General features: G+C 47.0%; 1 protein-coding gene across 1 annotated transcript; it reads right to left on the bottom strand.

Annotated features, from left to right (window-relative positions):
• Positions 1-3,683: 3,683 nt before the first annotated feature.
• On the bottom strand, positions 3,684-16,089 carry LOC128145223 (uncharacterized). Its single transcript, XM_052795000.1, has 6 exons — positions 15,252-16,089; positions 14,126-14,404; positions 11,890-12,138; positions 8,464-8,601; positions 7,744-7,863; positions 3,684-6,269 (listed from the first exon to the last, which is right to left on the bottom strand). Exons 1-6 carry the CDS (start codon positions 15,310-15,312, stop codon positions 6,109-6,111), a joined length of 1,008 nt encoding a protein of 335 aa, XP_052650960.1. The 5' UTR covers positions 15,313-16,089; the 3' UTR covers positions 3,684-6,108.
• Positions 16,090-16,570: the final 481 nt, after the last annotated feature.

Here is a 16,570-nt window from a genome sequence, read left to right on the forward strand (position 1 = left end):
CCTTACCATTAGCATTTGGCACGATGGCCAAATGATAAGCAGACTACAGATGTGTCTCCGTGCGCCAGGACCAGCCCCTGCCCCAAAATGCCCATAAACCAAGTGGGTGGACATAGGGCAAGTATTCCCATCTCCCAGGAGGCAGAGACTCACCCCATCCTCACAACACCCACCCCTCCAGTCCCCAGGGACCACACAAAGAGTGAAGGGAAAGCCCACAAAATCACTCTACTCTCTGCCTGCAGACCCGCAGCCAGCTCTGGCTGGGATATCAGGCAACCCTGGTCACAGTCCAGGAGGTCCCAACCCAGCTCCCTGAGCGAAGGGGAGGCACAGTGCTGGCTGACGGCCCTTCTCTGAGCAAAGCTTGAAGGCAACAGGAGGTGCAGACCAAAGAAGATGGCAATGTTAGTTAGCTCCTGGGGAAGGAACCAAGCTGCCAAGCACGCATCCGTAGGTGCATTGAGAGGTGAGGGGTATAGTCAGGTCCCTAAACTTGCAAGCATAATGAACAACGTGATGAAGTCAGGCCCCTCATGGTTGATGGGAGGGCAGGGGAACCCCAGGGATGAGGACCTTTTTGGGGCTGAAATCCCACCTCATGGCTGAGCTGGGAAATACCCCCCGTGAAGATGCCAATGATGCCATCAGCACGCATAGGCAGAACTGCTCTGGGCTCTTCACATGCTACTTGAATGCAATTGGTATCCAGCTCCTGAGGGGTTTAGCCATATTTGAACACATTAGGGGGGTGTCTGTGCCCCCCACTCCACTCTCATCTTCCTTATCATTAAACATCCTTTGCCCTCCAGGCAGTCTGCTTTGGTACAGGCAGGGAACAGTTTCTTTAGTCCCTATCAATAGTGGATGGCTGTGTGATTCAGCCACATTGCTTGCTGGTGATCAAGAGGGCTGGAGGTAAGAGTCTATCAGTCCCAGAGCTGGCCAAGAGCTCCACTTCAGCCTGTCAGCCAGCCTGGAGAGCCACACAAGTGGCATTCAAGGGAGGCCAGCCAAAAAGATGCTGCACTTCCCAGTGGTCCTGCACAGCCCAGAGATGTCTCTTAACTGATTGTATCCAAGTTAAATTAATCTTGATATAATTAACACACCACCTGCCACCACTTGCTTGCTGGAAAAGTACAAATATTTAGAAGGGCTTCATCTGAGGGTCTTCTAGATTCCCAGTAAAGACTCCCCTGCTGTCTCCAGCCACATCCCCTGCCTAAGAGATGAGTCACGTAATCTTGCAGAAAGGAAACACAGTGCTCGTTGTGAACAAAACCAATGCAGGATGCAGTCACTGGTTGTCAAAGGTCACGGGGTCCCCACTGGGTGATGATGTTGTTTCCCAGCCTGTTTTACACCGGAGGACAAGAGGGGAGCATTGCATATGCTCAGGAGGGACTTCACCACCACTAGCCTCATACAAGCAGGGTTTGATTGCATCCAGGCACTGAGCAGCCTGGCTAAAGGTATAAGCAATACCCAAGTGCTAATCCAAGCCACTGTGAAGACACATCACCAAATTCTGCTTCCATCTCAGACAGAAATGGGTGATGCTGCTCTTCTTTTTACTGGTTCTGTGTGTTTACCTATGGAAGTCCACAGGGTAGCTCACTCCTCCCCATCTGGTGATAGTAATACTTCTAGATCTTCTAGCACCACCAGCATTTGTTGGCTAATATTAAGGAAATGGTTTGAAGACACCTATCTGTGACATTGTATCCTACAGCTGAGTTACACGTGAACTCTTCTTGTTTGCTTATTTTGAAATGAATTGCAGTAATTCATAAAAAGTGACACAAACTTACTATGCACATGCCTAAAATCTCGACATTTTTTCAACTACACCAAGATTTTCATCAGAAGTTAGCACAACCACTGTTCGTATGCCTCTTCAGTATTCACAACAAACATTTCATTTGCTATTGTAAACTGGCCCATTATCAGTTTCGTCTACCTGCTCTCAGACTCACTAATTTCTACTCTGGTGTTTCTGTAGAGCTGATGGTAGTGGGGACAGCTGGTCCTCCAGCTCCCCACAAACTGCTGGCTCTTGCCCTGGTGCCTCTGCCCCCATGCTGGGCTCTGAGGGAGGACTGCAAGGGCTATGCGCACAGCCACTGGGACATCAGGCACAGCAGCCTGGGGTAGAGGTTGGAAAGCACAGCACAAACTGTTTCATTGCTGGGATGGGGAGCTTTACTGACATGAGAATTTTGTGGGGATGAGTTCATCATGAATGCTAAAAAAAAAAAAATCGCTCCCCTGTCTCTGCTTGCTGTTATACAACATGTTTCTTTTCTGCTTTTGCTTTCACCTTAAGTCAAGTAAGATCATTCTCTGTTCTCCTTTTATATTCATAAACTGCATGAATTACATGATGAAAAGACTACATATTACATTTCATGTAATTTGTTGCTTAGCATATGCCACAAGCAGAGGGAAATTTTTCTCTTCCCACCACGAAACATTGACATGGATACAAATCTAAACAACCATTCTGTATAGTACTATAAACCACTGGTAGTTTGTCTCAGCTGAGAAGAAACCACATCCCAAAACTTTCGCACTTCCCGCAGAGCAGAGCTCCCCTTGTCCCACTAGCACTCGATGAGCAGAGGGAGGGACCATGCCCTACTCCCAGCCTTCCCTAGCCAGGACCAGTGGCTGGAGAGGATGGCGTGACTGTCAGCTCTCTGTGCGGCTCCCCTCCCCTGCAAAGCACCAGCTCCCCACAGGAGGCCAGAGGCACCTGGAGGCACCACAGCACCAAGGGCTCCCTCAGCAACCTGGAGAGAGTAGGGCTGGCATGGCACAGCCTCACCGAGGCCACCAGAAGCCCTGAAGAGGCAGCACAGACATCTCTGTTTCTGGTCAAATTCCTGATAACACCATGTACACCCATACCCGTTGCTCTGCCAGATAGCCCCAGGCCCAAAAGTATCCTCACTATTGCCTGGGTGATGCAGCGCCATAGCTGGGCTGGAAAACAAGTGCAAATTCAGGTGGGTGGCTCCTTGGGGTGCTGGGTTCACAGGGTGCAGGACAGGATCACCCATGTCCACTCACACCACTGTTCCAGGGATAACACTGCAATGGTGAAGTCAAGGGATTTTATATGATCACAAACCATCAGGACATTGGTTTTACCCACCATCTGGGCCCACTTGTCTAAGGGTAAGCATGAGAGAGTCACCTCCTCCTTGCAAAAGGAACTATGCAGTCAAGCATCCTCTCTCACAGCTGAGGTGGCTTAGGTGTCATAAAAAAATACAGATGCATAAAGATGGGTAAAACAAACTCATCTCCCTGCGTCCCTTCCCTGCACCTCACAGTTTGGGCAAGGCACCAGAGCAGGGTTTGGCAAGCTGCGAGTGCACATGGACATGCAAGCACGTTGGCACACACGCTCCAATGGGGACTAGTTATATGCCACTGTCCTACAGCCTCTCCTGGACTGACTTACAAATGAATGTCATAGAATCATAGAATCATTTAGGTTGGAAATGTCCTTGTGATCTCTGTTCCCTAGACTACCCAGCTCAGCTGTAGTCAGCAGTAACTTGTTATCACCTTTCCTTTATTTGGCCAGGTGAAAATTTGGAAACCAGCCTGTACTTTCAGTGAAAACCATAAAGAAACAATTATTAAATAACAGACCTTAAACATTTCCAAAACAAGTTAGAAAACAGATCTTTTTATTAGGAACAAAATCATCGCGGGGGAAAAGAAAAAAAACACCAAAAAAGAACAATAGCTGGGCATGAACACATACAGTTAAAGGAAGAGCACAGGCTGCACGACTTCTCTCCTGACTTAACAGTAACAAAAACCTTTGCCCCCATTGCTGAACTGGCATCTTCAGCAGGGAAGGGCAGAAAACCAGCCGTGTCCTATCTGCCTCATAAAGAGTCTCAGATTTCCATCTCAACGGGAAAAATCCTTCCCAGACTGGGGTTACCCCCGTGGTGGTGCTAACAGCTGCCCTCCCAGGGCTGACAGCAGCATGGCAGCACTAGGGCAAGCTGGAGCCGGGACGCACCAGCCCAGCAGGACAAGGCTGGCCCAGCTCTGCCACCCTTAGCACCCGAAATGCTGGCATTTTCTCCAGCGCACCTCAGAGCACCGTTCAGCCTTTGAAGCATGTACTGGAGTCGACTGTCCCCTGCCTGTCCCTGCCAGAAAGTGCAGAAGAGAAACAAAGCTAACTATGTCCCTGCATTTCAGTGACGGTGGCCCCTGTTCACCCAGTATCACTGCCACTGGGCTGCCTATAGGCAGCTGCCACCCCAAGCGCTCGGCATCACATTTCTGTCATTCAACTCACAGCCTTTGAGGAATGTTTGTACTGACAGGAGATAGTGCAGCACCATGAGGAAAAGACTTCTTATCTCCCTCTTACCGTGGAAAATCTGATTCCTACAGCAGCCTTAAAAAGCAGAGACAGGCTGAATCACCACCAACACAGCACACAAGATCCAAAAATCTTCTAAACAGAGTCACAGGACAAGGAAACAAGAACAACCACCTACAGCTGGGCGTCACCGATGCAGAGCTTTGCCATGTACACAGACATGAAGGACTTCCAGGTAAGCATGCAGCCGTCCCGCCAGCTCCCCCGCCTGGGAGAGATGCATTCAGCTTGGTTTTGATTTTGCTGGGGCACTTGCCGACCTCGTTGGGTGGCATTTACAGGGCATACCTTAAATCCATTTCCAAGGGATTCATGGCATAATATCAGCACGATATATAACGGGGACAAAATGACAAGGGAAGAGAGGAATGCAATTCATGCCTCCCCATCCTTTTCTTCCCCGATCTGTACCATCTCTACTTTTACTCTACCATGCCTTTCTAGTGCATTGGGCTAGTTTAACACCAACATGCCTCGCAATACCTTGCTCTGGCAGTGCATCCTGCAGCACTCCCTGTGGCCTGACAGCCCTGCAGCTCCTGGCAGCTTTGCCAGGGACTCAGCTACCTGCTGCCTGGGACTGAGTCCTTGCCCTCTCCTCACCTCATCCTTCTTCCCTGCAGGTCTACCCCAGCTGTGCTGCTTTCAAACCTCCCCTGAGCAGAACAGGATGTGTGTAGCAGCAAGACTTGCCTAAGAGATTCTATAAATTGCTGCTGTCTGTGCAAATAATACAGCACTGAAAAAGTCTACAAGCACAGGCAGATGGCCAGCTTAATCAGCTTGTAGTAGCTAAACCATTACACCAAAGGCACTAATACTTGCACTGATGAACAATCTCAGCGTTATAATCAACATTTCTGCCAAAATTACATGCCCAAGCCCCAGGAACCCTTCTCTGCAAGCAAGCAAGCTAGTTGACAGAGCTGTTTTAACTCACTGGCAACCCAAGCAGTTAGGTTCTGGCGAAAGGTAACCGGTAGCCCCCTGCCATTACAGGCTATCGAAAGGCAAGCAAGCCAGTGTCGCCTCCCGGGGTCTGCACACAGCAGCCCCTACCACCACTCCTGGCCCCACGCAGCAAGCAGTGAGGGCCAAATCACAAAGGGTCTGGAGCTCAGAGGAGCGATTCAGATAAACACCTGGCACAGCAGATACCTAGCTGAAACCTCCATTGAGATTTTTTGGCAGGGCCTGTGAAAAACGCCGTGAAATCTCCTGAGAACAGGCTTTCTCAGGAAATTTCTGGCAGGTCCTTGTTTCTGTCTGGGACTGGCAGGCCACCTCAATCCACCTGTCATGCCTGCCCCTTGCAGGAACTGCTGGCTGGTGAAGACATGGCAAGGCGTGTGGTGGGCAAGGAGCAGGAGGAACCGCCCATCTCATTTCAGGCTGTCCTCTAGGGCTCCACAGGTTAACTGCCAGTCTATTAACAGGCAAAGCATCAAAGAGCTGCCCAGTTTAGTTTGTTAGTGAACATGTCAGCCCACAGCAGCATGGCCTTGAAGCCACGCATGTGCTTTTTCTTACTTTTTCTTTTTTTTTTTAAATGAGGTTAGCAGGTCTGACACCTCACATCTTTCCCTGCTAAAATTTTCCAGAACAATTCTTACACACAATGAGACTATGGGATGCAAAGGACGAGTGTCATAGGCTTCAAGACAGGGCGGAATGGCAAGCACACCAGATCAGTCATCAGTTGGATCCGGGAAACAGTCCGAGGCATTTTCCTGGCTTTCCACATCAATTATGACCGCTGGGTCTGGCATTTCCTCAGGCTCTATCTCCACTGGCAAATTTTCTTCCACAGGGGGCTCAGGCTCAATGCCTTGACCAGTCTGGGCAGCATCTGGAAAAGAAGGGAGAAATGGTTTACAAGTGCCTGCACTATGCTCACACCCCCATAGAAATCCTCCCCCCAGTCCCTGATGCCACAGGCTGCCTAACCTGCTCAGTCCCCTCTCCCCAGGCATCTGCAAGCCAAATTTCAGTTTTCTTTGTAACTGCTCATTTATTGAGCTGTTCATCGTAGCTTTGTTTTGTAAGACACTTTGGTGCTGAAGCTCTCTGGGCTCAACTGGCCAAAATGTACCAAAATACCAAAGCAAAATCTATTCAGTCACATCTGAGTAATTAAAGCTGGCTAACAGCACACATGTAATATGTTCTCACCTAAACACTTTCCACACGCATCTCTGCTTTTTACTTATTTGAAGAAAATATAAACATGGGATACTTTCTTAGTCAAACTGACAATGTGGAGATTTTTTATTGAAAAAAAAAGTTCTACACTTTAAGTATATTAATATTAAACATGATCTGAATTACTTAAATTTTTTTTTTCTTTCTCGCACTATGTTCATGAGTAGCATTTAGTATTTTGAAAGCAGGGCAAAGCAACCTCCAAGGTTAGACATAAAGCATAGCTGAGCTGCTGAGAGGCTGTGCATGGTACAGTGAAGGATACCAGAAGTGGAGACAGCAGTGCTGAGACCAGGCTACAACCTATGTAATGTTGCTTCAGTTCATGATGTCGCTGCTAGACCTACTTCAGCTGATGATGGTGCATTCCCAGGGAAGGTGTTGCCACCACTCGTGTTTGTGGAACAAAATTGAGGGAAACATAATGCAAAAAGTAGAGTACTAATATCAAGCACTCACAAAACAGGATTCTGAAAGGATTTTATCGCTGCACTCTCTTGACCATACTGTGCTAAAGCTGTGGGGTTGTATTCTTGATTTCTTGAAGGATTTAAAATGTGACTGTATTCCCACTTTAGCACCAATTTAAGGAAACACACAAGCCTCTGACTTTGATGGGATTTAGCTGTGTTTCCAGTTCAGCATATTGGTGGATGCTGTCCTGAAGATGACTGCTTACAAAAACAATGCCGATTCTTATAAAATGTTACTGATGAGAAAGGGGAGGGGGGGGGGTGATAAAATTGCAGGAAAACTGCTAAGTTTGGAGGGGTTGCTGGTTTTGAGATGTGTATTTTAGCACAGGAAACACTGGAACAGACAGTCTGCAGTCTGCTGGCAGTACCCTTTACAGGATACTTATGAGACAGCTGCTGCTACTTCTCACAGCTAGATGAGGGCAAGAGCTACTCCTGTGCAGAAGCTGAGCACAAGTAAGGTACTGATAAATGACCTGCTGCAACTTCTGTTGTCTGGACAAGATGAAGCATGTTCCCTGCAGTAGCAAGTCCCAGGCCCCTCTCTCCAGTCAGCTCCTTCTCCATCAGTCACACACATCCATTTTGTCCTTCACCCCCCTGAACAGGCTATCTGTCCAACTTAAAACAAGTCACTGGACCCACCAGGCTTTGAAGGACAGTCGATTTGGGCAGCTTGAGCCTCAACATGGTCTCCATCGGGGGGGCTCTTCACACCTTCACTGGAGACCACGGACATTGTTAGTCCGTCATCCTTCTCCTCCTCTGTAAAACCAAAATCAGAGACTTGAAGGAAAGAGGTCCCCTGCATTCTAGCAGCCTTGGCACACTGACTGCGAGGCCGGACCACCAACACATGCGTGCGTCTCCTCCTCATGTGGCACTGGCTCCATTCCTGGAGCAGACAGATGCCAAGTACGGACGGCCGCTGCCAACCTGTCAGAGACCAGCTTGGCCATGCTGGCAGGATGACAGCTTGAGGTGGCCTCACTGAGCATGGGCAGACTGCACTTAGGGACTGGTGCCGACAAAGGACTGTCACCAGAAGCCTTCAGGTCCTTTCAGGATCAGACCTGAATGAGGCTCCATTTTCTTGCCCATAGAAAAGGTTTTGCTGTGTGTCTTTCTGGCCAGGAGCACATGGTGGCAAGCATGAGGTGAAAAAAGGAAAAGCAAGGTTTAATTCAAGACCCCGCTGGTTGTAACAGTTGCCTGTCAGCAAGCAGCTTTCTGCTCCACTGGGTCAGGGGAGGCCTGGCTAGAAGACGAGCAGCCACCAACCTGAGGCCATTTCAACCCCATCCTGCACACACACAGAGTCCTCTGTGAGACTCATCCCAGGCAGCAACAGCATTCTCCACTCACCCGAAGGCACTGGGATGAACTTGTGTTTCCTCTTCATGCAGCAACATATGATTGAGGACACAACCACCACCAGGATAACCGCACCCCCCACGCATCCTGCCAGGATGTAAATGAACCACGGGTACTGCAGCAGGTCTCCTGCAAGAAGTACAGGGTGCTGTTAGTTTTACCAGGGTGGAAAAGCTTCTTCCTCCAAACCCCGCAGATTACAGCATGTGAGCATTATTATTGCATTGCTTTGGTTTGGATCAGGGGAGCTGATATTATGAACTGTGGCACATCGTAATTTATGTCACATCATTTAATTATGGTATGGAATTTTTCATTAAGAAGAGAGGCTTGTGTGGCTATGCTGTGTGCATTTGTTTCTGCGTACTCTGACCAGTAACGTCTAAGATAATTTGTAAGTTTTAATCAAATTTAATAGGGAAAGTGGCGGTTTGAAAGATACTACATTTCAACAAGTTTTATGAAAACAGGCAGCTGAGGAGAGGGACCTAAGCTAGCATCTCCTGCTGAAAGACAAGCTGCAGAGTCTACCCTCAGAGCTCATATTAGGCCCCAGAGAATCCACTTAGGACAGCCATGTAACGACTACACCAACCTCAAAGCAAGTCTGATCAGTGCCTGCCCTTCCTCAGGCACCAGAGACTCCAGCCACTGGGGTCAGAGTTGTAGGAACCTGGCTTCACTGCTGCTCAGGGAAGGATTTCTCTTTATTCCCCTTCCCAACCGAGATCATGCGAAATGCCTAGCAGGAGGCTACGGCTACAGATGGCTGAGCAGAAGGCCATGCACAAGTCGGTGGTAATTATTACCCAGCTCAGAGTCCCTTGCTCAGGGTTGCTTTGACAGTCAGACTTGTTGCTGAGCAGGAAAGCTGGTAGAGGGCATCACAGACTTGCAGAAAAGAGACACCCATCCAGACTGGGCCTTCACTAAGACAATTTGCTCCAACCTGCAGTAGCCAGTAGGAAAACTCTTCTTCCCACTATGAAGAAAACATACAACTCAACTATCACTATACTACAATTTCCTTGAAACTCCTTAGGTAAACCCAAGCCATCCCTTTTTAAATCATTTGACTTCTTTTTGTCTGTGCACATGCCTGCACAGCACCACACTGGGGAAACCAACAGGCTCATTTAGAGCTTGTTTTTGAGATCCCAAATGCACAACTTACTGCATATCCCCAGAGGCTAGGAAGTGTTTCAAACGTTCCAGGACATACTACATGCTGTCATAGTCCATATACTCAGCAGAACAGTAAAAAAACTGTGGACAGCTGCTCCTGTCTCAAATACTCAAAGCATTTTCAGAGTGCTCGTTCCAGTCTGTTTAGGAACAGTTACCAAGTTCAAAAAAATCTATACTCAAAATTAAACTTTCAGCAGATGAGAAACAATTTGCCTAATAATTTTACTTCCTTTTTGATGAAAGCTTAGAGAATATTGTCAAAAGCATAAACATATGTTGGAAATATTTTTTCCTAAAAATTTGCCATTTGTTAAAAAGGTCTTTTTGATACAATATTGTGTTAAAAATTGGTAATGAACAAGTAATAAAACAAGTAATGAATAAATATAAGCCTTTTATATATGTTGACTTGTTAATTTCTGAATCCTCTGCTTTAGATACTGCATGTGCCTGGGAAGTTTACAGTATTTCTGCCAAATTGTTTTAGGCTAACAATTATTCAAAATTAATTTAATCAGCCAATAGGTTGCCCAAATAGGTGCTTTTACATAGATCTTATACCTACAGTGGAAAAACGTATTCAGCCCTTTGCCTGGAGCAAATAATAATCCACAAAAATAATGAATTAGTCTTTAATTAATTTAAACTTAACTCATTTCTCTTTTCAATTCATTTTATTAGTATCCAGAACTGCTTTAGTTCACTTTTTACAAATGTGGTTGCATTTGGTGACTAAAAAGTAGAATCACTGGTACTTTCTTGCTCTCAGACCCTTCCAAATAGGTGTTATTGTGCGTGTCCATCCCAACAGAGCTATCACTAAATTCCCCTGTGGGCTTTTCAAGAGGAAATGGGGAACTGATATCACACACAGGGGACTGGGCAGTCACCCAGAATAAAAAATGGTAACTGTCAGCACTTGCATGATTTATCACAGGGCTTGATTGAACAGCTCATGGATGTTTGCATCCTCACTCCCCAATACCTCAGCCAACTTGGGTCTGACTACGCTGAACAACCTCTGATCAATTTAACTGGACAAAATTAAAATCACTGCTCCACAATCACAAATGCCAAACTTCTACAGATTGGCCAGCGGCACCAACACGATCAGGCATGAACAGCCCACGGCATTTCTGTTGAATGCCAGCACACACGACAACATGATACAGGGTTTATATCAGTAATTTTGCTTTCACATCAACTGTATGCCAACCATAGAAGAAAAGACAATATCTGCTGTAGAGTTGGAGTGTCTCAGACCTAATTTCTAAAATGCTAGGTGCTATTGCACAGTACAATTTCTTTAGTAGCAAAGGTGCTTAAATCAATTGCAACTAAATTAGTCAAAACCCTTATGGTTAAATTATGCCACCCTGATGTAGTTTTGATGACCATCTTCGCTGCTGGAGAGGAGAAATACCTTCACTACTGGAGATGCAAGTGAAATCTCACTCAAGGTTATCTAATCAAATTATTATTATTATTTTCTAATAAATGTGAGCTTACAACAAACACAGACCAGTGCTTTGCATCATGAGGTTCTGGCAGTTTTGATCAGTCCTAGGATCCGGATTTTCTGTCTCATTAAACTATGGCCTCATTGAAGCAGAGTACTCGGCATTTATGGATAGCTTGCAAATGGATAAAGTCACAGCCTTCTCACAGAACTACATATCCAAGCAGGGACATGGAGGGAAAAACCCCTACATTCTGTGTCTTTTACCCCACCTCTGATGGTGTGGACCTGGTAGACATTTGTATAGACTGGTAAATCTTTGTGCAGCTGGCCTAGATATGGAGCTGAGTCCAGCAGCAACAGGACTGAACTAGCAGAGGTGTTTTTACAGGGATGTTACAGAAACTGGAAGGCCATCTGGGTAATGGATGACCATCAGAGTAGGAAATAGCTCGTGTTTCTAAATTGGCATAAAGGATTGGTGCACAGGAGGGTGCAAGGTCTTCATCACTGGGAAGTAGGAAAACAGACAGATGGATATCCATCATTGCTGCAGAGTTGGGTAAAAGGACCTCCTGAACAAACTTTCATCCTTTCTATGGTTGTAGGCTGTGTCAGTCTGAGACACAGGAGGGAGAAGGAAGTCAAGGGGACACTTTCTAAAGGGAGGATGTGGTAAGTCTGGAAGGCAGCTGCCAGAGGACAGAAGAGTTCAGTATTATGCAGACAGCAACAACAAAAGGAGATTTTCTGGAGACACCGTTACTCACCATAACTGCAAGACAGCACAACGGGCCTGGTCCTTGTGACACTGTTCCCATGGTAAACCTCACATACAAACTCCCCAGGCACGGTTTTGTCCAGGCGAACCTTCTTCCCACCATCCTTAATGCAAGCCTCAGGGGTGCTCAGCACAGTGCCATTCAGCAGCCACTGAAAGGTGGTGCCCTTGCTGCTGGTCACGTCACAGGACAACTCTCCAGTCCCATTAGGGAAGCACTGGATACCAATGGCCGGCTCTGGTCACACACACCACAGGGCAATGGGAACAGGGAGGAAAAAGAGAGGTGAGGGGCAGACTCAGCAGTGAACATGAGCTGGATGGGAGCTTCCCTTACTGGCAGTCTTACTACCGCTGCATTTACTGGTAGCCAGGGAGCACAGAAATAAGAAACCAGACTCTTCAGCACCTGCCCCCAGCCCTGAAATGCTTAGCAGTGCCCACCCAACCCTGAGAGTGACTCTTGGTCCCTATTTTGGGGATGCCGCAAAAATCTGGCATCTCTTCATTTTCCTTACTGAAATAGAGAAAAATAAAAGCCCCTGATCTGAGAGGACAGTGGAAACACACAAAGCATTTGCCAGCCAGAGGCTTCCTCTGTAATCAGCAGATAACTGTAGCTTCAGAGGAGACTCAGCCCTCTCCTCCACCAGAGGTTTGTACTTTTGCTGTCACTCTGCTTTTCCTTCCATTGCAGAGAGGAACTAGTACAAATCATGCCCAACGCAGGTACCAGCACCAGACACCTGCAGTTAGATAGGACCCCCCAGACTAGGACAATTTAAAACAAAGTAATGAATCATTGATCTTATTACATTTTCCTGAATTTCCCTCTTTCAGTCTACTAGGAGGAGCCAACCTATTTCCTACATTTGCCACTTTGCAAATACAGACTAGACAGAGAAGTAGTATGGTTTTATGACAGTAAGAGTAACATTGAGAACATCTATGCAAACATCCATGTAAATAAGCTCAGAAATCACTTTCTTCAACTAGGACATCATCTTCAGCTATAATTCACTGCCTCCAGGAATACCTTTGCTATGAAATTGTTTCCCCTGACTTAAGTGTGGCAACAGAACACAAGGAGTAGACAACACTTCCCAAAGCAAATCCACTGAAATGGATGTTAAACCCAGGACACTTCTGCAGTCTTTGCCTGCTTCCAGTCTAAGCCCCTGATCTTCGTGCCAAGGAGTCACATCTTTGACCTACTCTCCATGGCAGTTCCGCCTGTTTGCACCCGAAAGGTGTAAGGATTCATTTGTCTTCACTGAGACCAGTTTGCTCAGACATTTTCATTACAATTTCACATGCTTCAATTTCTCTCAGAAGCTTGTGTAAGTGAAAGCCCTGCAAAAGGAACAGTGGAGATGAGGACCAGAGCAATGGTCGCTGGCTGTCTGGAGCACTATTCAGCAGGGGGGCAAACCCATTTAAGGTTTCTCCATATTAACCCAAGCTGGATCCTGTACAGAAGCAACTTTATTTCCATCTTCTCACCCCACAGATGGATGAGCAAGCACACGACGGGGAGCAGCAACTCGGAGGCCACAGGGAGGACAGCAGGGAGACTGGCATGGTAAGGCACCTATCATTGGCCTCTGAACAGACCCAGAAGATGCTGACCTCCAAGCTGCTCAGGGGCAGCTAAGAATCAGAAAGTCACACCCAGATTCCTTTAGTACCTTTCCTCAGATGCATGAAGCAGGGGAAAAACCCAGCATGCCTCAACCCAGACCTGCACAGCAGCTCAGTTCAGCTTCCAGAGCCAAGTCAGGTAGGGTTAACTCCTTAAGGAAGCATGTCCACAGGCAGCAAAATGCTGTCAGTCAGTGAGAGCTTTTATAAGAGCCATCAGGAAGAGTACTCTGGAAATGGACTGAAATCTCCAGTTACGTGTCTACATACTGTAGGCTCAACTTTACAAACACTTCAGGCTGCTGTCTCTTACATCAGGGAAAAACAGCACGTAGCTCGACTGACTGGCTACTTCAAGGAAGGCTCAACAGACAGGAGAGACTGACAACACGGATGCAAAAAGCATCCCCTAGTTTACACTCACTATTACTGCCCCCTGAGGTGCCAGAGGCTTACAAAGCTGTTCCAGAGGCACCTATAGCTCCTGCAAGCTCAAGCGGTCTCTCAGGAAGAATTTTAAGGCACCGGCTTCCAAGCTAGGCTCACAAGTTCAAAAGCTATTTGTTGCTAAGAAGGCCACTTACCAAACACTTCCAGTGTAAAAGTGCTGGTGGTGTTGTGAAAAACAAACTCGTATTTTCCTTCATCCTCTTTCTCCACACTCCTCAGCACTAGAGAGCCATTCTGCAAGTTCAGGCATCTGCCGGCAGAATTGCCGCACTTGGCCAACAAACTATCATTTAAGACAGTTGTCAAGCATTTCACATCCCTCTTGCTCATTCTGGAGAGGTTCTGCAGACTTTGAATTCCCACAGAAAAGACTGCTGAGCCGCCGCTGAGCACACCAGTCCAGGTGACTGAGCCTGAAAGGAGAGGCACAGAGTGTGGGCAGCAAGCTTGCCGTGTCCATCCATCCCCTCTCAGCTGCATCCCAGAAAGGCAAATGTCCAGGGGAGATGTAAGAGGGACAGACCCACCCCTAGTGACAGGCTGGGGTCACCAGTAATTGAAAATCAGAGGAGTGGGAAGCCTTCTATAAAGGCCAACTTTCCCCCCTGATAACATGGGAGTGGTGTGGAGACCATGCGCACAGGGTGACAAAAGGCTGAGCAGCTGGCCTTTTCTCTCCCCAAATTTGATGTGACCATCTACCACCCCCCATCAGAGCTGAGAGACTGCAAAGATCCTCAGGGCATCAATGCCATGGATCTTACGCAGAGGGCAGCAAAAACAACAGCTGCCTGCACAGCTGCTTTTACCCAAAGAGTAAGGTCACAGTTTTAACTTGAACAAGTCTCACAGTATCCTTGCACATTATTAAGTTGCTGTACGCAAATCAGAGATGGGTAAATGGCAGGGTGACAGCAGCTCGGGGACTAACCCAAGGTCACACCGAGCACTAGGAATGGGACCACATTGCTCTCCAGCCCCTCCAGCCAGCATTCTGCGAACAAGGACCTTACGTTCTCTGCTGAAATGCTTTTACAGATGCAGTACACTGAGAAAGTACTATAGTGTTAGTTATCATTCATTTACTAAAAAAATAATCTGTCTTGCTTTGGTCTGACTGCCCCTTTCATGCATTAGCAGTAACACTATTTGACATCTCCCCAAACCTCGTAGAGTCCTTAAAAGATCTTGGAGCAAAATTAAGGAATCTGTTCATCTAGGCAAATCTGTGCCAACTTCATAAAGAAAAATCCCACTTACCATGAGGAACAGTTATTATCACCAGCAAGCACTGCAGAGTAAAAGAAGAGCTGAAATCCATTTTAAAGAGCTCCTTGCATCATATGCTGAGAAGACGATCTGGCTACAGAGCTCAGTGAATATAGCGTTCAGGAAATGATGTCAGAAGCAAGAGTGAAAAAAAAAAAGAAAAGAAACTCCATAGTAGACAGATTGAATAATGTTTCAAAATAGACCTGCAAGGTTTTGGGTGACTGAACTCAGGCTGAACCAATGTGAGCCACAAAGTGCTCTGCAAAGTCCTGCACCTTGGAGCTAGCTGCAAGTGTGAGAATAGGGCTGAGAGGTAAGGAGAGACAGAAATATCTCCTGGTCAGCTCATCCCATTTAGGAAGATGCTAACGCTGAGAGGCAAAGGCAAAACACCTATTTCTTTCATCTTTTTCCAGTTTGTCGAAGTACAGCATTCCCATCCAGCAAAATTAGTCCAGTCAGATAAAGCAATGCACATGCAGACCAGCTGATTTTCTGAAACACCAACAACCATCACTCATGGAGAGTCTCACCAGCAGCAGGTGTGGGAGAAGGCTCTCCCTCTGTACGTAAAGGCTACGTTCCCAGCCTGAACTTGGCTGGGCTCTTCTAGTGACTGAATGGTACCTGCCATACAGGAAAGAGCTCCGTACAGCCACCCCAGGCAAAGAATAAAGGTTACGGGAAGTTAAGTTGCATTGCAAAACGACTGAATGCAGCCTGAAAGACACCCTGGCTCTGTTTGGAGTGCAGATCCCAGAGACGAGACTGAAAAGCCAATCTTGAGGAACCGCTGTGAACCAGTTATCTACAGGGCCACACCGGACCAGACAGTTTGTTCACACTCTCTGAGATGGCTTAAAGCACTCTGGCATTTTGCAGAGTGCTGAGGTGGATTTCACAAGCAACACAGCAGAAACCCTCTCGCTCACTGGAGGAAGTAAACTGCCATAGCATTAGAGCCAACGTCTGGATTTTTTTAGATGCACTTAGCAGATGTGCTGAGGAATAACTATGACAGCAGTTGAGGATGCAGCTGGGAATCTTATACTTCCGTGCTGTTTCTCCGGACACAGCCCATTAAGGAAGCTCCACACGGTGGAATTACACGTATACACGCATTTCTGTGAAATGGTTAAACCCCTTGTATTGTGGTCTGCACTGTTTTTCAAACAATTTGGCTCTGCTTGATAATTCCACATTTCAGCCACTGGTTTGGCCCTTCTGACTTCTTAGCAATGACAACTACATCTCACCTCCTGCTCCCAGTGTCCAAAATTTACAAGTTTGTTCCAGGCTACCATAGC

The sequence above is a fragment of the Harpia harpyja genome, chromosome 8 (assembly GCF_026419915.1).
Source record: "Harpia harpyja isolate bHarHar1 chromosome 8, bHarHar1 primary haplotype, whole genome shotgun sequence".
In the NCBI taxonomy this organism is placed as follows: Eukaryota; Metazoa; Chordata; class Aves; order Accipitriformes; family Accipitridae; genus Harpia; species Harpia harpyja.